Below are 24,133 nucleotides of genomic sequence, written 5' to 3'. Positions count from 1 at the left end.
CCGGCTGAGGAATGGGAGCCAACGAGCTGGCTGAGACGTGAGAGCCTGATGAGACGGCTGAAGCATGGGAGCCTGATGATCCGGCTAAGGCATGAAAGCCTAATGATCCCGTTGAGGCGTGGGAGCCTGACGAGCCGGCTGAAGCATGGGAGCCTGATGGGCCGGCTGAGGCATGACGTGGGATGGGAGCCTGATGAGCTGGCTGTGGCGTGGAAGCCCGATGAGCCAGCTGAGGCACAGCCGGTTCCATCCGCGGCAGCACCCGGACACAACGTCACCACCAAAAACAAAAAAACAAGAACTCACTGATGCTTCAAATAATGGTGTCAGCATTCTGTAAGGACCGACGCTGGAGACGAGATGCAAGTACATGGAGTGAACATTTAATGGAAAACGGCCATCACACAAAACAAGAACAGCATCTGGACGGGGGGAACAAAATGATATGATAACAATAATGCTGACACGGGGAACCACCTGAGGAACAGTCAGATATATAGGGGAAGGTCAAACAAAGTGAAGAAGTCCAGGTGAGTCCAATGAGTGCTTATGCGCGTAATGATGGTGACAGGTGTGTATAATGATGAGCAGCCTGGCGTCCTCAAGCACGAGAGAGGGGAAGCGGGAGCAAGCCTGACAATTATCCCGCTGGTTGACCAGGCTCTATCTGAACAGCAGTCTGCCTTCATAGCATAGCAGAAAAACTGTATTGGCCTGAAATTAGTATTGAATGCAGGTACAACTAAGTATATGCTGTTCACTAGAGTGCATAAAAATAACTCTGATGATTTAAACGTATGTACTTTGGCTGGTGTCCATATTGATCATGTCCCTGCTTACAAATATCTGGGTATCTAGATAGATGAAAAGCTGTATTTTAAAAAAGCATATTGATGAGTTCGTAAAGGTGAGAATAAAAATGTGCTTCTTCTATAGAAATAGGTCCTGCCTCTCGTTAAATAGTAGAAAGCAGATTTGGTATTTTATTAGGATCCCCAAGCAGCAGCTACTCTTCCTGGGGTCCACACAGAACATGGAACATGACATAAGACAGAACATTAATAGACAAGAACAGCTTAAGGACAGATTATTCAGTTGACATTCCTATTGGTCCTAGACTGTGGCGACATCATCGATATGAATGCAGCTGCCACTTCATTAAAGCCGTTAGATGTAGTTTATCACTGCGCACTGTGCTTTATTGCAGGAGACCATTCTTGTATCGTCACTGCATTCTCTGTCAGAAAGTGGGTTGTCCCTCTCTGATGTCACGTAGGTTGATACAGTGCTAATGTTTTCATTTATTAAGTCCTTTTACACAAAGTCCCACTGTACCTAACATCTTTACTAAACTTTAGACCACACCCGGTCTCAAGGATGGTTAACTCTGGAAATGTTTTTGGTCTCCACGAAGTAAGGTAAGTCTTGCATCTTATTTGTGGAACAACATTTGATATGTTGGTGCCTCTAGGGCAATTCAGAAGGCTGAACGAGGACCTTTTACTGATGAATGTGTTTGTTTTTTTATGACCGTGTTGTTCTTTCTACTTGCATTTTGTTTTTATATTTTGATGTGTGTATTTTCTGTCATTTCTGTCATTCAGGGCTCATATGTAAAAGAGACCTTGGTCTCAGTATGACTCCCTGATAAAATAAAGGTTAAATAAATACAAATCTGCTTTGACAGCTCTGTGACTTTGGATCAAATCAAAGCCACTGCTGATAATTCATGGTGGCGGCCCTGCCCCCCTTTAACAGCTGCTCTGCAACAGTTCTCCACTTCCTCCTTTTCCTCTCTCTCCCTCAACTCTCCACCATGGTCACATCACTCTCCATATACATGTTGAGCGGTGAGATAGGCAGGCCTGAAGATGCAATAGATAACCTGACATTCTTTATGGACATGGGGGATGGGGGAGAAGGAAGAGGAATAGTGTATGGGAAGATGTTTTATGGGTGGAGCTTTGAAATCACATGGACAGAACAAGCTTTGGGGGGAAAAAGGCATGCTGTCTTTGTAGTACAAGACACATGTCATCTTTTGAAGGAAATATCCCTTTCACTCTGTTATCACTTAATTCCATGTGTGTGTTGTGTACCCTAACATCTATGCAAGGGGCATTGCAATCATGCAATGAAATCCCTGTTGTCCATCAGTAGGTTTTTTTCTCTTGCAACTCTTGCATGACCTCCCTGAATTCTCTCCTCAGTCTGTGGGTGCATCCCAAATTCCCTATATAGTGCATTACTGTATACCAGCCATATGGAGAGTAGTGCACTATAAAGGGAATAGGGTGCCATTTGGGATGCAATCAGTATCCACCTGTGTGATCTGGGGTGTAATCATTAGCCAAACAGTTGCAAAACAAGAGTTTTTATTGGACAAATTCAGGTAGATCCCTCCCCGTTTAGTTACGTTTGCTTCACTTTAAGAAACATTTCGCAACAGAATCGACGTAATGAATACGCCCCTGACTGCCTGCCTCTGTTTAACATGTTTAATGTGGCCATGTTTGTCTTTTCTGCAGCAGGAGGAGGAAGATGTGACTGGTGGCAGGACAGGAAGTGACAGATGGGAGGTCCTGACAATGACCCACTTGATAAGGTCAGTCACGTGATGCAGGCACCACAATAACACAATTAGGCCTAATTTTTCATGCACTCCTCCCCTCCCTGGCTCCCTCAGGAGACTGCCTCCAGGAAGTGTTTTAGGCTGCTCAAAATGTTTCAGAAAAAAATACAAAGGGGACATATGTAGGCTAGGGCTAATCAAGATGTGTCCAGACTCCAGATTAACAGTTGCATAAAATATGCTACACTAGGCTTGACATTTAAGGTGCAATATGATATACTGTATGCATGACAAACCAGAAATATAAAATGATCTCTGTATATCCTTTTAAATTATCATGCAAATATTATGGTTGCAGCAGCAGGAATGCTTGCTTAGGAGGGAGCCATTTTCAAGGTGATGTGTCATGTCACGTGAGGAGTGTATCTCCAACCCATCTCCCTCTTGGGAAAATTTGAATCAGCAGGACACAAACATTCCCCATTGAGATCCACTGAAATGTACTAAACCCAACTCTAGAATCCACTGTATCGCATAGCCTATATACTGTAGGTTTACGATATACAGTTGAAGTTGGAAGTTTCCATACACTTAGGTTGGAGTCATTAAAACTCATTTTTCAACCACTCCACACATTTCTTGTTAACAAACTATAGTTTTGGCAAGTCGGTTAGGACATCTACTTTATGAATGACAAGTAATTTTTCCAACAGTTGTTTACAGACAGATTATTTCACTTATAATTCACTGTATCACAAGTCCAGTGGGTCAGAAGTTTACATTCAGTAAATTGACTGTGTGCCTTTAAACAGCTTGGAAAATTCCAGAAAGGCTTTAGAAGTTTCTGATAGGCTAATTGACAGTATTTGAGTCAATTGGAGGTGTACCTCTGGATGTATTTCAGTGCCTACCTTCAAACTCAGTGTCTCTTTGCTTGACATCATGGGAAAATCAAAAGAAATCAGCCAAAACCTCAGAAAAAATTGTAGACACAAGTCTGGTTCATCTTTGTGAGCAATTTCCAAACGCCTGAAGGTACCACATTCATCTGTACAAACAATAGTATGCAAGTATAAACACCATGGGACCATGCAGCCGTCATACTGCTCAGGAATGAGACGCATTCTGTCTCCTAGAGATTAACGTACTTTGGTGTGAAAGTGCAAATCAATCCCAGAACAACAGCAAAGGACCTTGTGAAGATGCTGGAGGAAACAGGTACAAAAGTATATATATCCACAGTAAAACGAGTCCTATATCGACATAACCTGAAAGGCCACTCAGCAAGGAAGAAGCCACTGCTCCGAAACCGTCGTAAAAAAGCCAGACTATGGTTTGCAACTCCACATGGGTACAAAGATTGTACTTTTTGGAGAAAGTTCTATTTTTGGTGAAACAAAAATAGAACTGTTTGGCCATAATGACCATCGTTATGTTTGGAGGAAAAAGGGGGATGCTTTCAAGCCAAAGAACACCATCCCAACCATGACGCATCGGGGTGGCAGCATCATGTTGTGGGAGTGCTTTGCTGCAGGAGGGACTGGTGCACTTCACAAAACAGATGGCATCATGAGGTAGGAAAATGATCTGGATATATTGAAGCAACATCTCAAGACATTAGTCAGGAAGTTAAAGCTTGGTTGCTAATGGGTCTTCCAAATGGACAATGACCACAAGCATACTTCCAAAGTTGTGGCAAAATGGCTTAAGGACAACAAAGTCAAGGTATTGGAGTGGCCATCACAAAGCCCTGACTTCAATTCCATAGAAAATTTGTGGACAGAACTGAAAAGGTGTGTGTGAGCAATGAGGCCAACAAACCTGACTCAGTTAAACCAGCTCTTTCAGGAGGATTGGGCCAAAATTCACCCAACTTATTGTGGGAAGCTTGTGGAAGGCTACCCAAAACTTTTGACCCAAGTTAGACAATTTAAAGGCAATGCTACCAAATACTAATTGAGTGTATGTAAACTTCTGGCCCACTGGCAATGTGATGAAAGAAATACAAGCTGAAATAAATAATTCTCTCTACTACTATTCTGACATTTCACATTCTTAAAATAAAGTGGTGATCCTAACTGATCTAAGAAAGGGAATTTTTACTTGGATGATTGAATGTCGGGAATTGTGGAAAAACTGAGTTTAAATGTATTTGGCTAAGGTGCATGTAAACTTCCGACTTCAACTGTGCATTCCCTGATAATAAAATGCCGGTATATAGAGCTATTATCTGACAGGACAGAGACTACATAGAACTATGATCGAACATCATGCATTATCAACGTTATTTAAATGCGTGTACGAATCCACAAATCTAACCTAATCCTGTACCATTATCCAACATACGTTTGATCTGTTAACTCATTTATACCCAGCATCTATGCATGTTGGTAATTGGAATGTATTTGTCTGTATAGAATCAAAAACAAAAGAAAAATACATCGAGACAGTATAATATCGCTGTATCCTAATAGTGCACGTCACCCAGTACAGTTATCTCTGCGTAACCTTGCTCTCCGCGCATCTCACTTGCGACGTCGGTGAAACGCTTTCATTTCAGTCGGTATGCCGCTGCGCAGGGAAGCGCAGGGAAGCCTATAGTCTACCTAGAGGTGAAATAAAATACATAGTCCAGGAGGGATGGTAGGCTATATTCGTTCATATTTGAGGATGCATTTATTTCTATCTCGTGCGCACCTATAGCTATGTATGTACTCCAATGCAAATAGGTATAGCCTAGATTGTAACCGGTTGGACGTTTCAATCTGAATTGACTGGCTAGCAGTAAATAGACTAGTAGGCTATTACTCCGTGATTGTTATAATCTCCCAGATTGTCGGCGAGTTACTGCAGTCGATGCTGCAGTTTTAGGCTCTTGCACCGGGCTGTGTGCTGCGACCGCAAACTCAATGAGAAAGACATGCTTTCCTTCGTTCTGGTCTCTGGGTCTGTCTGGATAATATTAGGTGAGTTTCATACCTTAGAATAGCAAGTGCCATGTATTGTATGGGCGCAGCCTCTCTGAAATTGTGAGACATGTTATTGATTTAGAATTCATATAGAATAGGATGCGTTTTTTTTTTTTTACAGGTGCCGCTTCCATATTTAGAATAGCCTATAGCGGCGGCCTGGATGATACATTTTCAGGATACATTTATTCGCGTCCGGCCTACACGGAATGAGCTGGGAAAGGTTATCTTTATGTGCGTATCTGACGGCCTGACAGTTAGTGCACAATTATAGCATAACCTATTTGATGTAACTTATAATAATAACCAGTTGTTGAGACATTTTCACGGAATAACGACTTTATTCTAAACGGGCCTTGTAATTACAGGCATATGGCATAGCTTCGGAAAGCGCATAGTGCAACATAATGCATTAACCAATGTGTATAGGACAACTGGGTCGATACAGTTTTTTTCTGAACATATATATGTTTTGTGTTTCAGCGAGTTATTTACATTTCCGGTATTTGTATGCTAAATTATTCCACATGACCGGCTTCAGTGTGAGAAATTCGTGTCTGCAGGTTATTAAGGTCGTGCAAGATACTGTTGGGTATATGCCTAAACCGGAAACACGTAAATGAAAAAGCTAATCTCTCAACCATTTAGCAACTGTATATCGCTTGCCAATGGCTCGGTGACAGCTGCTAACATATATCAGCGTAAATGTAGGCTATTCTCAGACAGCCGGATAACACGTAGCTAGCTAGATCAACAAAAATGTACATTTTGCTAAACAATTGCCTATATAGCAACGTGGCATAGTGGTTGCGGATGGATTGTCTTCAGAATCTACCCACGCCATAGTGGGTAGTGTGACGTGCGATTTCACGCGCTGAAGAGGGCATGTCTGATTGGTAGGAGCTGTCCAGGGGTGAGGGGTCCTGAATCACTGCAGCCAGCTCGAGCGTATTAGCAGTTTCTTGGGTAAGGCTCTGTAAAACACTATTTTATTCCGCCAGTCAGGGGTGTGGGGGAAAACGTGACAATTTAAAACACGTTTTATATTAATCAACATTAGGCACATATTCCACATATCAGCATGTTTGATCTATTGTAACCTCGACTGCAAAAGATACAGTAGCCTAGGGCCCATTAAACTGTTGTGTTGTCAACATTTGCTTTACAGCCATTGTGCGCTGTCAAAAGTCATCGTCATGCGTAATGCATTGTTTTAACATCTGAGGTAGGCTACTAAACATAGGCCATGAGCCAACCCCCCCGGATTTGGTCTATTGTGCTCACTTAGGGCGACGATGTCTTGTAGTAACTTTTTTGAAGGTCTATGTCCCTAGAGTTGGAAAATGTGCAATAGCAGCTTTCTCCGTGTTATCACTCTTTCTTTCATCCCTCCATCCTATTAATTTTCCCCATAGGGATTTTACCCTTTGACAAACAATGTCAATATACAACAAGTTATTGCTCAGTTATACCCTTTAATAAATATATCATCGGAAAGCTTAGATTCACAGCTATCCATCAGACACATTTTCGGGAATGTTCAGGTCAACAGAACTCTGACCTTTGACCTCTAGGGTACATATCAGAATGACCTGTACAAATTGCTTTACAAAGGAAACCCTGACACATTTGAAACTTTGTTTGGCAAGTGGTTCTGAAAGATCATGAAATTACCTTTCAAATGATAAAAAGCTCCAGATACAACTGTTGATTAAATAGCCCATATTGTGCCATTGAAATGAGAATGTTGGAAGCTTGGCCATAGAATTCCATGTAATTGGATGATAGAGGCACCAAATTGCACACACACACACACACACACACACACGCACTAACCCTACATAAACTTTTTTTCCAATATGGCCGCCAAACAACTCAATGGGATCTTATTGGACAATTTTGCATGACCATACCTGAATGAAATATAATTGTAGTATGCCCCAAAATATCTTTAAAATGTTCATAGTAATGTAAAATACACATCCAAATGAGCCAGGTGTGCCAGATATAATTGTGTTAACACAAGCTGTCCAAATTGCTGATTTTGGAAGATGTTATGATCAGTAATTGCAATATGTCACTTTCAAACATGTAAAATGGATATCTACATGTGAATAGTCATTGATGTGACTGATAAAAACGATATACAATGTTATCCTTGTAGCGGTTTTCATTATGAGGACTATAAACCTGCCCCTGACATTCCATTATATTGTCGTAAAATCACATTTTGGGCCTTTTCAGGCCAATTATATTACTTTTAGTATTCTAGTAACAGACCAATCTGCTATGGCTCTATAGTAAGAATACATCTTCATTTAGATGAACTCTGTGGAATGGTTTGCTGTTTTCATCGTCAAGCGAAAACTCATTGGCGTTCCTGTAGAATATTTCATTGTAATGTATGCGTCCTCAGTTTTAGGAAAACAGCTAATATGATAACATTTATATCATTTCAATCCGCTGACGTCCATGACTATTCACGTGTATATATCCATTTCATATGCTTGAAGATGAAATATTGCAATTCTTGATCATAACACCTTCAGAAATGAGCGAATGGGACAGCTTTTGGGCACATTCGTAACACAATTCTGTGAATAGTTTCACTTCTTTATAGATCTGACACACATGGCTCATTTGGGTGTGTATTCTACATCACTATGAACACTTTAAAGGTCAAATGTAGCCCATTTAATCACCATATCAAATCATTTCTTGGTGACATTTAAGTACCTTAATGTGATTGTTTTAATTAATACGGTCAAAAAGAAAACATTTAGCTTCTTAGCAAAGGGCAATTTCTCAAGCAGAAACTTTGCTATGTCTGTCTGGGAGTGGTCTGAGTGGAGAGGGGAAACTGAAAATGAGCTGTTATTGGCAGAGAGGTTTGGAACTCTCTTTCTTGTTGGTCTATTAACAAATTTATCGCAAGGTGATGTCACAATGGAAGGCCAAAACTCCATCCCAACAAAACAGGCTGAAATTTCAGGCGGTCTTTTCGAACAGCTCTTACAATAAAATAACATTTTCACAATATTATTCCAATCTCATAGTGTGGAAATATATATAAAACACAGGAAAATCTCATTTTGGACTGCACTGGGCCTTTAAGATATAATTGGGAATACTACAATTATATTTCATACAGACATGGCCATGCGAAATTGTCCAATAAGAGCCAATTGAGTTGTTTGGCAGCCATATTGGAAAAATGCTTCTGTGGGGTTGAATTCTGTGAGATTTTTAAAACCCTGTTCTAGCTGTGTGTGTGTGTGTGTGTGTGTGTGTGTGTCATTTCATGACCTTTCAGAACCACGTGTCAAACAAAGTTTCAAATATTTACAGGTTTCCTTTTTAAAGCAATTTATACAGGCCATTCTGATATGTGCCCTAGAGGCCGATGGTCAAAGTTCTGTTGACCTGAATATTAAGAAAAATGTGTCTGATGGATAGCTATCTTTCCAAATATATATGATTAAAGGGTATAAGTGAGCAAGAACCTGTTGTATACTGAAATGTTTCGTTATTGGGTAAAATTCCTATGGGAAAAATGAATGGGATGGAGGGATGAATGAGAGATGAGACATCGTCACCCCTAGTGAGACCGACCAACCCCCCCTGGCTCATGGACTAACAGGTAAACCTATTATTTTCCCCCTCTTAATAATTCAGAGGATGACCCACATGCTCCACCCATGACAGAGTTACAGACTGAGAAAGTATATATGAGTGCTTCTCAGTTGAAAAGTTTGGCCAAAAAATGCAGTATTTTTCTGACCATTGTAGACTACATTTGTAAATCAGCCTACAATTGAATGGCTTTTTAATGTCGTCATGGAACCTAGCTAGGCTATAGCCTATTTAGTGAAAGTTATACTATACCAGTGGTAGTTTAGTGTTGTCCCTGTCATGTAGAAACATTGCATGAGAAGAGTGGGGATAATATCAAGCATAAAACCTTTGGCCATTAACCTATCAGCTAGATTTTGGCCCCTGTACAGTAGGCTATGCTACTGTACATGTGTGAGGTCTTAATTTACAGGTTCATGTTTACAGTATGTAAGTGCATTCCAAGTTTAAAGAGAGGAAATTCTATGATGTTTACATGCTGGAATCTCATATGATCCATCACATTAATCATATTAATGGATGTTGCCTCACTTAGACAGTTGTGAGTGTTATGAAGAATAAGGGTGGATGGTGTGGATCTTCCAGCATCCCAAGCATTCCCATTGCTTTAATGTCGGTTATTGGACTGCATTGGCAAAATGGAAAGTGCTGAACAAGGGTTACGTCCTCTCCTGATGCACTGCATGCTTTACTAGGTATCTTTAGATCAGTCTTAAAGGCACTCAAAAAACGTGATTTTCTTGTGTATTATATATATTTCAACACTATGAGGTTGGAATAATACCATGAAATTGTGAAAATGGTGAAGAGCTGTTTTGAAAAGACGGCCTGAATTTTCAGCCTGTTTTGGTGGGATGGAGTTTTAGCCTGCCTGGGTGACATCACTAGGCGGTCAATTAGTTAATAGACCAATAAGAAAGAGAGTTCCAAACCTCTCTGCCAATAACAGCTAGTTTTCCCCGCTCCGACCACTCAAAGACAGTCATAGCTAAATTCTTGCTTGAGAAATTACTCTATTGTTGTTTCTTTTTGACCATTTTAATTGAAAAAGAAAATTAGAGTAAGGTACTTAATTGTTACCAAGAAACTATTTGATCTTTAGATAAAAACTGCTGCATTGGACCATTAACAAAAAAAAGCATTGCTTGACATCCCCCATCTCTTTTAAAACGACTCATTGATCTGCTCACTGTATGACTCAATCCTGTATGTTTGTATATTAATGTGTTTGATTGAGTCTGCACTGTACGTACGTGTCTGTTTTGGTATCCTGAGTGGTACAGCGGTCTAAGGCACTGCATCGCAGTGCTAGAGGCGTCACTACAGACCCGAGTTCGATCCTGGGCTGTATCACAACCGGCCATGAGTCCCATTGCGCGGCGCACAATTGGCCCAGTGTTCCCGGGTTAGTGGAGGGTTTAGCCGGGGTAGGCCGTCATTGTAAGTAAGAATTTGTTCTTAACTGACTGCCTAGTTAAATAAAAGTTCAATTGAAAAAAAAAAAGAAGTTAGCTTTTAAACTTGCATGTGTGTGGTTGTTTTTGTGCTGAGGTCTCCATGTGTGTGTGTATGGTACATACAATATTTATCATTTGCTGGCTTTAGGGAGGGCGGAGGAGAGAGAAAGGGAGGGGAGGGGGAGCGAGATAGAATAGCTGGAACGTCTGCTGAAGGTGGTGTGATACGGTGGCCAGCCAGGCACAAACTAGGCCAAATGCGCTTCTCCTTTTCCCCCCTCGCTTCCCTTGCTGAGCATAATCTCCCAGCGGTGGGAGGTAATCAAAGGTTTGCAGAGGGCAAAGTAAGATCTGCCCGGGTGTCCAGACAGACAGACACACACACAGACTGACAGGTTACTGCGCTGCCTTGCAAGTCTTCACTACCAGAGTCTAGTGTGCCTTGCTTCCTTATTAATGCAGCTGCTTTCCTGAGCATTGATGTTGAACCCTAACCCCTTTTAAAGCACCCTCCACACTTGCCTTTGTCTTAATCAACGAGATTATCCATGTGTCGTTAGCCTAGAACTCTGCCAGTGCACTCACACAGAGTGCGTGGATGTGCGCAGCACACATAGAACATGGGCTTAATGTGACTGTGGGTTTGCGGAGGTGACACGGTTGAGATAAAATGACTGGATGGTCGCACAGCTAGAGAGAGGGAGAGAGAGAGAGAGAGAGAGAAAGAGAGAGAGAGAGAGAGACCGACAGACAGACAGACAGACAGACAGACAGACAGACAGACAGACAGACAGACAGACAGACAGACAGACAGACAGACAGAGAGACAGACAGAAGAGAGAGTGAGGTGACTTTAAATAGAAAAGGCAGAGCCAGACAGACAGGGGACTGGGGGTAGAAAAGGCAGAGCCGGGGGGGGGTGGGGGTTACTTCTGTGCATCCGTCTCTGTACTAATAGGCCATAATCTCATGGCAGAATAGCCTAATTGCTGGTGACGCTCTGCAGATGGGGAGAGGGGGCGGGACTCAGGCCTCTGAGGTTAGTGTGGTCAGCCAATACCTTCCGTTCCCGACCCTTACGCTACCGGTAGGTTACATGTACAGTATCCAAGGATTCAGAACAGACACAGTAGGCCTACATATGGAATGAAACAGTACATCTAGGAAAATCAGCGGTGGAAAACGTTCCCAGTTGTCATACTTGAGTAAAAGTATACAGTATATACCTTAATAGAAAATGACTCAAGTAAAAGTGAGTCACCCAGTAAAATGCTACTTGAGTAAATGTCTGAAAGTATTTGGTTCTAAATATGCTTAAGAATTAAAAGTTCATGTAATTTCAAAAATATACTTCGGTATCAAAAGTAAAAGTATACATCATTTCAAATTCCTTGTTAGGCAAAGCAGATGGCACCATTTTCTTGTTTAGAAAATGTACGTATAGCCAGGGGCACACACTCAGACATCTTTTACAAATGATGCATTTGTGTTTAGTGAGTCTGCCAGATCAGAGGCAGTAGGGATGACCAGGTGTTCTCTTGATATGTGCATGAATTTGACCATGTTCCTGTCCTGCTAAGCATTCTAAATGTAACAAGTGCTTTTGGGTTTCAGGGAAAACGTATGGAGTAAAAAATACATTATTTTCTTTAGGAATGTTGTGGTAAAAGTAAATGTTGTCAAAAGTATAAATAATTAAGTAAAGTACATATACCCCCCAAAAAACTACTTAAGTAGTACTTTAAAGTATTTTGGCTTAAGTACTATACACTACTAGTGTTCCTAATGTTTGGTATACTCAGTGTATATCTTTCTGTCTGTGTACCCCTCCAACCAGACATATCATGAGCTCACCGTGTCCCTAATGACCCAAATTAGGCTGTGTTAGACGACTTATGTGATTGGTCCATCTGATCAAGGTAATTATTGTTAATGATGATGATGTGGTGGATTGGGAAGTGGTGGTTGCCTGAGCAGCTCTTCCACTGTCCTCTGCCCAGTAGTACTCTTCCCAGGCTAAAGATAGCTGGCTCTGAGCTGTGTGTGAGTGATCCTCTGCTAGCATAGCATAGGGACAGGTTACTATAGGACAAATAATGCAGAGAAGGGACACTCCCTCTTAGATGAGAGGATAGGCTAACCCTCTAACAATGAGACAGGTGCAATCTGGTGATGGGCTGCCATCAATAATGGAAGGGTCTACAACTGTTATCCCCCTGGTTTACAATCAAGCGTTCTTACTCTCCAACTGGGGTCATGACTTTCTCGAAGGTTGATTGGGTATTTGACTTCTGTATTCCACCTGGACAGCGTTTTTAGCCTTCCTCAGATAGCCTAGCCTCGTCTGGTCACCGTAGGACAGGTAGCCTAACATACAGCAGGTTACGTTCTGTTACCGCTTAGTGCTCATCAGGCCTCAACTCTGGTGCCAAACAGACTGGGACACATCACAACCATGCTACCTCAACATAGCCTACTATGTGTTTCATTGGGAAGGTTCAGATAAGGGTTAGATCAGAATGTTTCTCTCGTTACACTACTAGGCCTATAAAGTCTCTCTCAAGGTTTTGTAAACACTTTACATTGTAGGCAATCCATATCCTTGTGATTTATTCTGGCCTTTCCTGTTCGTCTGTGGTTTTTCATGCTTAGTATGTGTGTATAATGGCAGGTGTACCTCTGCTCTTAGATCTACCTGGCAGCAGTGGCATAGGGTTAAGTTGAAATATTTGAGTTTTAAGTTGAAATATTTGAAAGTACTGCTTAAATATTTTGGGGAGTATCTGTATTTTACTTGACTATTTATATTTTTGACAACTTTTACCTTTACTCCACTACATTCCTAAAGAAAATAAACAACTTTTGACTCCCTACATTTTCCTTGACACCCAAAAGTACTCGTTACATTTTGAATGCTTAGCAGGACTGGAACATGGTTCACTTGTCACGAGAACATGTGGTCATCCCTACTGCCTCTGATCTGACGGACTCACCTAACACAAATGCATCGTTTGTAAATTATGTCTGAGAGTTGGTGCGTGTTCCTGTCTAGCCGTAAATTTAAAAAAAAACAAGAAAATGGTGTCGTCTGCTTTGCTTACTATAAGGAATTTGAAACGATTTATACTTTTGATTCTTAAGTATATTTGAGCAATTACATTTACTTTTGATTATTCAGTACATTTAGAACCAACTACTTTTAGAATTTTACTCAAGTATGACAATTGGGTACTTTTTCCACAACTGCCTGGCAGTATAATTCACCCTCATCAAGGCTGAAACCCCCCCCACCAGAGATAGATATCGGACAGCGACAGAGTTCTAGCCTAATACTAACACAGCAACTGAAACAAGGAAGGTCAGGATGGTAATAGAATTGCAATGTCTGTCAAATAAATTGCCGTAAAAAGCACCATGTACCACATACCACTATGAGCAATAATAGTATTACCATAATGTTGCACATGACTCATTATTGTAACCTTGCTGTAGCCTTTCAATAGAGATGGTAGTGGAACACACTCACAGGATATATAGAGTCTATGTGTGTGAATGTGTCAGTTTTGTAGTGACAGAAGAGGAAGTGCGGCCTGTTCTGTTCTGGTAGATGGTTGATTCACAGGGTGGCTGCTGTAACCGTCATTTCTGATGTCTCTCTCTTTGCTGCATAGTGAACCAAGAACGAGGAGGAAGTGATAGTGATTGGCTGGGCTTGTGGTTCCGTGTGACTCATACCATTAGGGAAGAAACACAAATTCAGCATTTCCGTCTACAAACCAACCATACAGAATAATGTATATTATTCAGTGTTATTCAGTAATGTGTATCTTAAGATAGCTAGGTGGGACAAAAACATGCCTAAGTCATAGTAAGTACATTTTTCCTCAACAAGGTACCTTTCAGCAAAGTCAGCAAAAAGTCAACCATGCTTTAAGCATAGCCTGAAGTTAGGGAGGGGCAGTTCCTCTTGTTGCTCATCCAAGCTGGGCTGACTTCCAGGCTGATATACCTGCCTGGTATGCAGAGATGCGTGTCGCCACCTGGATGTCAGATGGGGGGAAGGAGAAAAGTAGTTGACTTCTAGTGCTGCACTATACGATAAATACTTTATATAAAGTGCCGTGAAAAAGTATTTGCCCCCGTTCTGATTTACTCTATTTTTGCATAGTTTTGATTCTGAATGTCATCAGAACTTCAACCAAAACCTAATATTAGATAAAGGGAATCTGAGTTTACAAATAACAAAAAAAGGTGTACTTATTTTATTAACTAATGACACCCAATTTCCCTGTGTGAAAAAGTAATTGCCTCCTTACTCTCAATGACCTTTAGCTGCAATGACGGCAACCAACTGTTTCCTGGAATTGTTGATCCGTCTCACATTACTGTGGAGGAATGTTGGCCCACTCTTGCATGCAGAACTGCATTAACTCAGCAACATTTGTGGGGTTTCAAGCATGAACTGCATATTTCAAGTCCTACCACAACATCTCAATTGGGATTAGGTCTAGATCTAATCCAAAACTTCATATGTGTTGCTTTTTAACCATTTTCATGTAGACTTGATTGTGTGTTTTGGGTCATTGTCTTGCTGCATGACCCAGCTACACTTCAGCTACAGCTCACAGACGGATGGCCTGACATTCTCCTGTAGCCTTTTCTGATACAGAGCAGAATTTATGGTTCCTTCTATTAAGGCAAGTCATCCAGGTCCTGAGGCAGCAAAGCATCCCCAAACCATCACACTACCACCACCATGCTTGACTGTTGGTATGAGGTTCTTACTGTGGAATACAGTGTTTTGTTTTCGCCACTCATAATGGGACCAATCTCGTCCAAAAAGTTCTCAAGTTTGCCAAAAAAAGCACCTGGAAGCACCTGAATGATCATCAAGACTCTTGGAAGAATGTTCTATGGACAGATGAGTCCCATAATGCCCGGCAAAAACCGAACACTGCATTCCACAGTAAGAACCTCATACCAACAGTCAAGCATGGTGGTGGTAGTGTGATGGTTTGGGGATGCTTTGCTGCCTCGGGACCTGGACGACTCTCTCTGCCTCTCCTTTTCACTTACTCTCCTCTCTACCCTTCTGTTCCCCCCTCCACCCTTCTCCTCTCCCACCCCAGAGCTGAGTTCCACCCTGATGGAGAGGATGCAGGCCCAGGAGCTAATGAGCAGTCTACGGCTGCCTGAGCTGGATGAGTTAACCCAGTTTTTCCGCTCCCTGCCCACCTCCACGCTGGTGGGAATCGGTGCTCTGACTGCTGTGCTGGCCTACTGGCTGGCCACACGGCCACGCGCCATCTCTCCTCCCTGCAACCTCCGGCACCAGTCTGAGGAAGTGCTGGTAAGCCAGAGATACGATGCGATCAGAGGAGGCTGGTGGGAGGGGCTATAGGATGACTGGCTCGGTGTAATGGCTGGAATGAAGTCAAACGTTCTTTCCAAGCGTTTGATGTGTTTCGTACCATTCCATGTATTCCATTACAGCCGTTACAATGAGCCGGTCCTCATATAGCTCCTCAAACCAGCCTCCTCTGGATGCGATACTCCAGCACGGCTCGTATTCACAAAGTGTCTCAGAGAAGGTGTGCTGATCTAGGATCAGTTTTGCCTTTTAGATCATAAGGAATAATACAGGATGTACCTGAACCTAGACCAGCACTCTGAGACAATTTGTGAATATACGATCTGGGCACCAGGACAGCACACAACAAAGGGGGCTGACTAAGACATAAAACCCCACAGAGGTTTACCTGAGGGTTAACACAATACCACTGTTACACCTACTCCATTTACCCTCATACACACATCATCACATCCTCACGTAAGTAAGAGAATAAAGGGTAACATGTTGGTTATGGAAGCTACTGTATATTTGGACCACATTCAGAAATAGTCATGTTTTTACTTTGGTGTGTGTCTGTGTGCGTGTGTGTGTTCCCTAGCCTCATTGTGTCTATCTACCCCTGTTGGTCTCTAGCATGAAGATGGGGTTCGCAGGTCCATGCTGGGGGACAGCCCCAATAAGCTGCTGACACACTACCATGAGGATGCCAAGACCATGTACGAGGTGTTCCAGAGAGGCCTCCACATAGCCGGTGTGTACACACATGCACACACACACACACGTGCACACACACACACACACACACACGCACACACACTTGCACACACACACGCGCGCGCACACATACTCTTACATGTGCAGACACAGTCGCAGACAGACAGACGCATGTGTGCACACATGCACACACACTTGCACTTACTCAGACCACAGTGTCTGCATGAAGTAGTAATAGACCCACACATAGACATTGTGGTCCAACAAAGTGATGGTGCCCTGCCTGTGTGGTCTGTCTGTGTGAGTGAAAAAGTGCCATCTAGGTTATCATGTCGACCGAGCGCTTGGGAATGAGTGTGTGAGGCCTAAAGTTTAACTGCAGACAGACTAGACCGTATATAAAGTAGATAGTATCTCTCTATACCTGGTTCTGAATGGGCTGAATGACTGACTGACTGAAAACCAATGCTGAGGACCAACTGTCATGTTATTGTTAGTACACAGTGAAGAGATTGCCGAAGAGAACAAAATAAAAGGATTAGATAGCGGAATCAAAATGTACTGTACATGCGTGGTCATAGGTGTCAGTCAAGAACTTCTGTGTTTTCATGTGATCGTTTGGTGGTTTCTGTGTTTTCGTTTTTTCCCTGACTCCTCCTGTTGTTGTATTGTTTCTAGGTGATGGACCTTGTTTAGGCTCCCGGCTACCCAACCAGCCTTACAAGTGGCTGTCCTATAAAGAGGTAAAGCACACAGTTGAACTACCTTTGGTACAGAACACTGAAGCACAAGAGCAGCTCTCTGCTTTGCATACAAGCTCTGTGTGGTCTATTCCTTCATAGGGCTAGTGTAACCTATAGCTCTGTGTGGTCTATTCCTTCATAGGGCTAGTGTAACCTATAGCTCTGTGTGGTCTATTCCTTCATAGGGCTAGTGTAACCTATAGCTCTGTGTGGTCTATTCCTTCATAGGGCTAGTGTAACCTATAGCTCTGTGTGGTCTATTCCTTCATAGGGCTAGTGTAACCTATAGCTCTGTGTGGTCTATTCCTTCATAGGGCTAGTGTAACCTATAGCTCTGTGTGGTCTATTCCTTCATAGGGCTAGTGTAACCTATAGCTCTGTGTGGTCTATTCCTTCATAGGGCTAGTGTAACCTATAGCTCTGTGTGGTCTATTCCTTCATAGGGCTAGTGTAACCTATAGCTCTGTGTGTAACTCGCTCCTTGTGGTTTGTATTGCATTTGGAGGTGTAGCACATGGCTTCTCGACAGATCCACAGGTTCAGTTTACAGTCTCCCCTACCTCAAGGACAGACGTCTGCTACTACTCAAACCTCTGTAGTAACACAGAGTTGAATTTGAAGTTGATTTACATTAAAGCTTTCTGCACAACTATTGAAATACTGGCCTTTCTTACGCACACATTTGAAGGGATTTTGGCTTCCAAACACAATCAAAAGTGAGGAATTCATTTTCAGCATTCTGTATATGGAATTCTTTAATAGTATTTTCTCCTCAATGTTACTGAAAGGGATTTATTTAGGAGGCTTATTGGAATACTGCAGCTGGAAGGATTCTGCTCCAAATTTGAATCTATGACATCATGAGAGTTGAGCAGAGGATAGTATGTTTCTCTTTTATACTGGCATATTTCTCGTTTCCCAATACGCTCAGCTGCTATTTATTTTTCACTTCCAGGTCACGACCCGGGCGGAGCACTTGGGGTCTGGGCTGCTGAGCCAGGGCTGCACGCCAAGCCCAGATCAGTTCATCGGAGTGTTTGCACAGAACAGGCCAGAGGTGAGGTCATCATCAATGCGAGACACTGCGTGTGCATCTCAAATGGCACCCTATTCTCCACATAATGCACTATATAGGGAATAGAGTGCCATTTGGGACGAAACTGATTCACAAATGTTTTGATGTGATGTACAGTCTAACAGCCCCGACTGCTCACGTAGAGGCTTTTTTATTCTCTTTATGGCGACACTGACCTCCTTTTGACCTGTCTGTCTGTACTTGCAGTGGATCATTTCGGAGCTGGCCTGCTACACCTACTCTATGGTGGTGGTGCCTCTGTATGACACACTAGGGCCTGATGCCATACGGTACATCATTAACACTGGTAAGTCTAGCAGCTTTCTGAGGTTTGTGTCCCAAGTGGCACCCTATTCCTTACACTGTTCACCTATGGGCCCTGGTCAAAAGTAGTGCACTACATAGGGAATAGGGAGCCATTTGGGACTGAAACTTACTGTAAGTGTACTGCTGTCTACTCTATTTGCCCAAAGAAATAGATCTTAGAATGTTCCTTTTGGTTTTATGGCCCAGTTCTTTTAATTATTTTCTTGATCAAGTTGCGTTGGCGATGTCATGAAACACATACTACCTATAGATGTGTCTGAAAAGATCAAAAACTGAGACACTCAGCCTTCCCTTCCTGAATAACAGTTTTACCTTGACCAGAGAATTGTGTTTTGTCGTGTTGAAGTTACACAATCCCTTTAACTCCGCATACTCACTCACAGGAATCAGGCAAGGGCTCACCTTCGCCTTATGCTGGAGGTAATGAGCTCAGCTCAGTGGGTTTGGGAGGGAGCAGGTCTTGAGATCTGTCGTTACACTCTCCTTCTTTCCCATGACCTCAGGGCTTTCCATCCTTTATTTTCACACTAATCAGACAGATAACATTAACTCACTTTCATCATGTTATTCATCATTTCCAATTGCCCCTCAGTGACATAGTGCGTTGGTTTTGGCCCAGTGCCCCAACAGGATTTGTCTCTGCTCCAAGGCCATGGAAGGGGAATCTGTTTGTAGAGCAGTAGTTAGTTAGCTGTGTGTTTACTAGCTGATTGGATCATGTATGTGTGTTCTAGTTCTTAAAAAAGGCGTGCGGATCTCGTGTGCTGTTTTTCAGCCGACATCATCACAGTGATCTGCGACAAGCCTGAGAAGGCCCAGGTGCTGCTGGGTAACGTGGAGAGGCAGGAAACCCCCGGGCTGAAGAGGATCATCCTCATGGACCCCTTTGACCCTGCATTGCTGGAGCAGGGGGAAGGCTGCGGGGTCATCGTCCAGTCCATGCAAGACGTTGAGGTACATAGGGAGAGTGTAAGGGGGCAGGGGGGGTGGGGGAGTAGTTTAAGAGGTTAGGGAGAGAGGAGGGAGGGAGTGGGGAGAGTAGGGGCAGATGGAGATGGGAGGAAGGGACCTCAGGTAGGGAGGGAGAGGGGACTCAGCCCAGGTAATATACTTTACGGAGTGGCTAAAGTTCTGGATTTTGTGGCTATTGATACAGATTTCTGCGCAGGTGCAGTATTTTTTTCTTTACCTAGCTGCTACCCACTCTGCTGCCTACTTGGCTTCTGCTCAGTGTTCCCACTACCCACTCTGCTGCCTACTTGGCTTCTGCTCAGTGTTCCCACTACCCACTCTGCTGCCTACTTGGCTTCTGCTCAGTGTTCCCACTACCCACTCTGCTGCCTACTTGGCTTCTGCTCAGTGTTCCCACTACCCACTCTGCTGCCTACTTGGCTTCTGCTCAGTGTTCCCACTACCCACTCTGCTGCCTACTTGGCTTCTGCTCAGTGTTCCCACTACCCACTCTGCTGCCTACTTGGCTTCTGCTCAGTGTTCCCACTACCCCGCTGCTGCTTCCGCCTCCTTGACATGAAGGGGGAAACTTTATCTTGTACACTAAAGCAACAACTCGCTACGATATGACAGCATAATTATGAAGATTATCCTTGCAAATAGTAGGCAGCCGAAAGTAGTAGTTGACAAACGATGTGAGGAATAATACCTCACCGGGTGCCAGGCGATGCAAAACAAGGTCGCCCATTATCAGACTCTGTTTCCCGGTCTGGATACACATGCTCGGGCTGCCTAGAACGTTCGGCTGCCCAGAGGTGGAACAGCTAGGTAGCCTACTCGTGCGGTACTTGCATGATCATTGAGAAGCAAAATAGCAATTAGTAGTGCCTATATGTGGTTAGAACACAGACTTTTTTTCCCCCCCAAAACTCAATTAGGGAGTTACATTAGTTTTTACAGGAACTGGCTAGTGGCTAAAATATGGCAGCAACTATAAAGATTAGCCTAAGAATATAAATATGATTCACCAAACTATATTTTGAAAGAGGGGGCAAAGTGCTTTAAGCATCTGTTTCCATTTCAGTCTTCTCCATCTCCACTAACTGAAGTTAATTGTAAGGATTTTTTTCCATTAATAGTGTAAAATGAACAGCTGTACAGAAAGAGTCAAGTGAAGGCCTAATTACAGACAAAGAACTTCTAGATGCAATTAAAGTCTTCAAGTCCGGGAAAACTCCAGGGCCGGATTACATACCAGTTGAGGTATAACAAATATTTTTCGATGTACTCAAAGGTCCGGAGTGTTTTAACCACTCCTACAAAAATTGTAGACTATCAGATACTCAGCAAGAAGATCTGATTTCACTATTACTGAAACAGGACCCAGGTGGTAAATATAAAGATCCAGTCCACCTGAAAAACTAGAGAGACCTTACACTTCAAAGCCTAGCAAAATGCATAACGTGTAGAATTACAAAGGTATTGCCAGATATTATTCATCCTATTCAGACAGGTTTTTTACATGGACATTAAATTGGAGATAATATAAGACAAGTACAGGAAACAAAGGAACACTATGAAAAATCTGGGAAACCAGGCCTGGTATTCATAGATGACTTTGAAAATCCCTTTGATAATGTACAATTGGAATTTAATTTCGTACAATGGGTTAAAGTTATGAGAAAGTACTTTCTCAGAAAGTTTTAAATTGTCAAGAGGAGTGAAACAAGGTTGTCCACTTTTGGCATATCTATTTATTATGGCCATCGAAATGTTAGCTATTAAAATCCAGCAATAATATCTAGGGGCTAGAAATCCAGGGATTAAAAACAAATGTGTCATTGTACGATGACGATTCATGTTTTCTTTTAAATCCACAATTTGGATCCCTGCACAGCCTCATAGAGGATCTAGATATTTTTTCTAATCTCTCTGGATTAAAACCAAATGATGATAAGTGCACAGTATATTACATATTGGATCTAAAAAACAACAACAACTTTTATATTACTGTGTACCAATAAAATGTTCCGACGGTGAAGTGGACATACTTGGATTTCATATCCCCAAATAAATAAATAATCTCACTGCAATACATTTTAAGAGAAAGTCTATTTGTGGAAAAATCACCCGGATTAACTATTTAGTCATAGACCAGTTTACTTATTTAATTATAACCCTGCCTACACCTAACAGTGAAGAGGCGACTCCGGGATTCTGGCCTTCTAGGCAGAGTTGCAAAGAAAAGCCATATCTCAGACTGGCCAATAAAAAGAACAGATTAAGATGGGTAAAAGAACACAGACACTGGACAGAGGAACTCCACCTTGAAGGCCAGCATCCCAGAGTCGCCTCTTCACTGTTGATGTTGAGACTGGTGTTTTGCAGGTACTATTTAATGAAGCTGCCAGTTGAGGATTTGTGAGGCGTCTGTTTCTCAAACTAGACACTAATGTACTTGTTCTCTTACTCAGTTGTGCACCGGGGCCTCCCACTCCTCTTTCTATTCTGGTTAGGGCCAGTTTGCGCTGTTCTGTGAAGGGAGTAGTACACAGCGTTGTACGAGATCTTCAGTTTCTTGGCAATTTCTCACATGGAATAGCCCTCATTTCTCAGAACAAGAATAGACTGATGAGTTTCATAAGAAAGTTCTTTGTTTCTGGCCATTTTGAGCCTGTAATCGAACCCACAAAGCTGATGCTCCAGATACTCAACTAGTCTCAAGAAGGCCAGTTTTATTGCTTATGTAATCAGGACAACAGTTTTCAAGCTGTGCTAACATAATTGCAAAAGTGTTTACTAATGATTAATTAGCCTTTTAAAGTGATGAACTTGGATTAGCTAACACAACGTGCCATTGGAACACAGGAGTGATGGCTGCTGATAATGACCCTCTGTACGCCTATGTAGATATTCCATCAAAAATCGTCCGTTTCCAGCTACAAAAGTCATTTACAAGATTAACAATGTCTACACTGTATTTCTGATCAATTTGATGTTATTTTAATGGACAAAAAAAATGATTTTCTTTTAAAAACAAGGACATTTCTTAGTGACCCCAAACTTTTGAACGGTAGTGTAACTCTGCAAATAGCACTGCTGGTTGATTTTAAAAGTCATAGTCAATCAATCAATAGTATAATAATACTCTTAGCAAATGTGTTTATCTTTATTTTACAATCTGTAGAAACGATGTATCATGACTCAGGATTTGACCCAGATGCAAACACAAACACGGGGCAGGCAAAGGGCAGGTAGAGGACAGCAGTGTTTCGTGATCAGGTCAGAGTCAGGCAGGTACAGGACGGCAGGCATGCTCGGGATCAGGGCAGGCAGAATAGTCAGAACCGTCAAAACTAGAAAGCAGAACTTTAGAAAAAGGAAGACGGGCAAGCACACTGGTAAGACCTGACAAGACAAGACGAACTGGCAACAGACAAACAGTGACAAACAGAGAACACAGGTATAAATACACAGGGGATAATTTTGAAGATGGGCGACACCTGGAGGGGGGTGGAGACAAGCACAAAGACAGGTGAAACAGATCAGGGTGTGACACTATGAGAATAGAAAGGTTCAGAACTTTTCTGAAAAATCACAGCACAGTGGAAAAATATATGTGGCATCTAGAAATCAAAACAAGATGGTCTTCAGAGATAGATGGGATGGGTTGAGGGTAGCTGAAGGCTGGGACTAAAAACAAACAAAAGATAAAATATACTGTTCATGAAATGTATGTGGTATGTACAAGCTGGAAGTGGAATCCTAATTATTGTTGTCCATTAGTTTACTCCAATTAGGGGAGGGGTGGAAGGGTTAGGGGGAAATAATAAAGAACAGAACTATATATATATATATAAATGAATATAAATATTGACAAAAAAAATATATGGGGGATTGGAAATTATGCAGACAATTACATTTATAGAAGCCACAATCTGTCTGCAAAATGAAAGCTGATTGACCCCCTACATTTATTTACATTTTTTTATAGATTAGGCTACATCATCACACAAAAAGCTGATTGTTTTTGCTCCAAAGCAATGTGTTGGGAATTCCTCATGCTTGTGCGACTGGAACATCCGTTACAAAAGAGAAGGTTGTGTAGCCTTCAATAAATATTTTTGGGAATATTAGTTGAAATCACCACAGGGTTTTTTTTATTTCAGCTGTTCAGAAATATGAGGCAAAGATAGGTTACATCATCACGGTTCAGAACAGGTAAAGATAGAAACGTAAACACCCCTGACATTTAGTTTGCTTGCAAAGAAAAAGACATATCTCAGACTGGCCAATAAAAAGAAAAGATTAAGATGGGCAAAAGAACACAGACACTGGA

General features: G+C 42.1%; 1 protein-coding gene across 4 annotated transcripts in view; it reads left to right on the top strand.

The window, feature by feature from the left end:
- Positions 1 to 24,133, top strand: part of LOC112258101 (long-chain-fatty-acid--CoA ligase 6-like) — a 77,222-nt gene that overhangs the window by 27,294 nt on the left and 25,795 nt on the right. Inside the window, exons 2-8 of one of the 4 annotated variants that reach the window (XM_042327039.1) lie at positions 2,529 to 2,605; positions 15,761 to 15,981; positions 16,618 to 16,735; positions 17,377 to 17,441; positions 18,397 to 18,498; positions 18,724 to 18,823; positions 19,619 to 19,797. In XM_042327039.1, the coding sequence (XP_042182973.1) occupies positions 15,778 to 15,981; positions 16,618 to 16,735; positions 17,377 to 17,441; positions 18,397 to 18,498; positions 18,724 to 18,823; positions 19,619 to 19,797 (768 nt within the window). In that variant the 5' untranslated portion in view covers positions 2,529 to 2,605; positions 15,761 to 15,777. Of the gene's footprint in view, positions 1 to 2,528; positions 2,606 to 5,116; positions 5,539 to 6,151; positions 6,508 to 15,760; positions 15,982 to 16,617; positions 16,736 to 17,376; positions 17,442 to 18,396; positions 18,499 to 18,723; positions 18,824 to 19,618; positions 19,798 to 24,133 lie in introns of those variants that run through there. The other 3 variants (XM_024432219.2, XM_042327040.1, XM_042327041.1) reach the window with 3 other exon arrangements.

This window comes from Oncorhynchus tshawytscha, linkage group LG09, assembly GCF_018296145.1.
Source record: "Oncorhynchus tshawytscha isolate Ot180627B linkage group LG09, Otsh_v2.0, whole genome shotgun sequence".
Lineage (NCBI taxonomy): Eukaryota > Metazoa > Chordata > Actinopteri > Salmoniformes > Salmonidae > Oncorhynchus > Oncorhynchus tshawytscha.
Note: the sequence above shows the minus strand (reverse complement) of the source record. Positions and strands in the feature narration are given on the sequence as shown.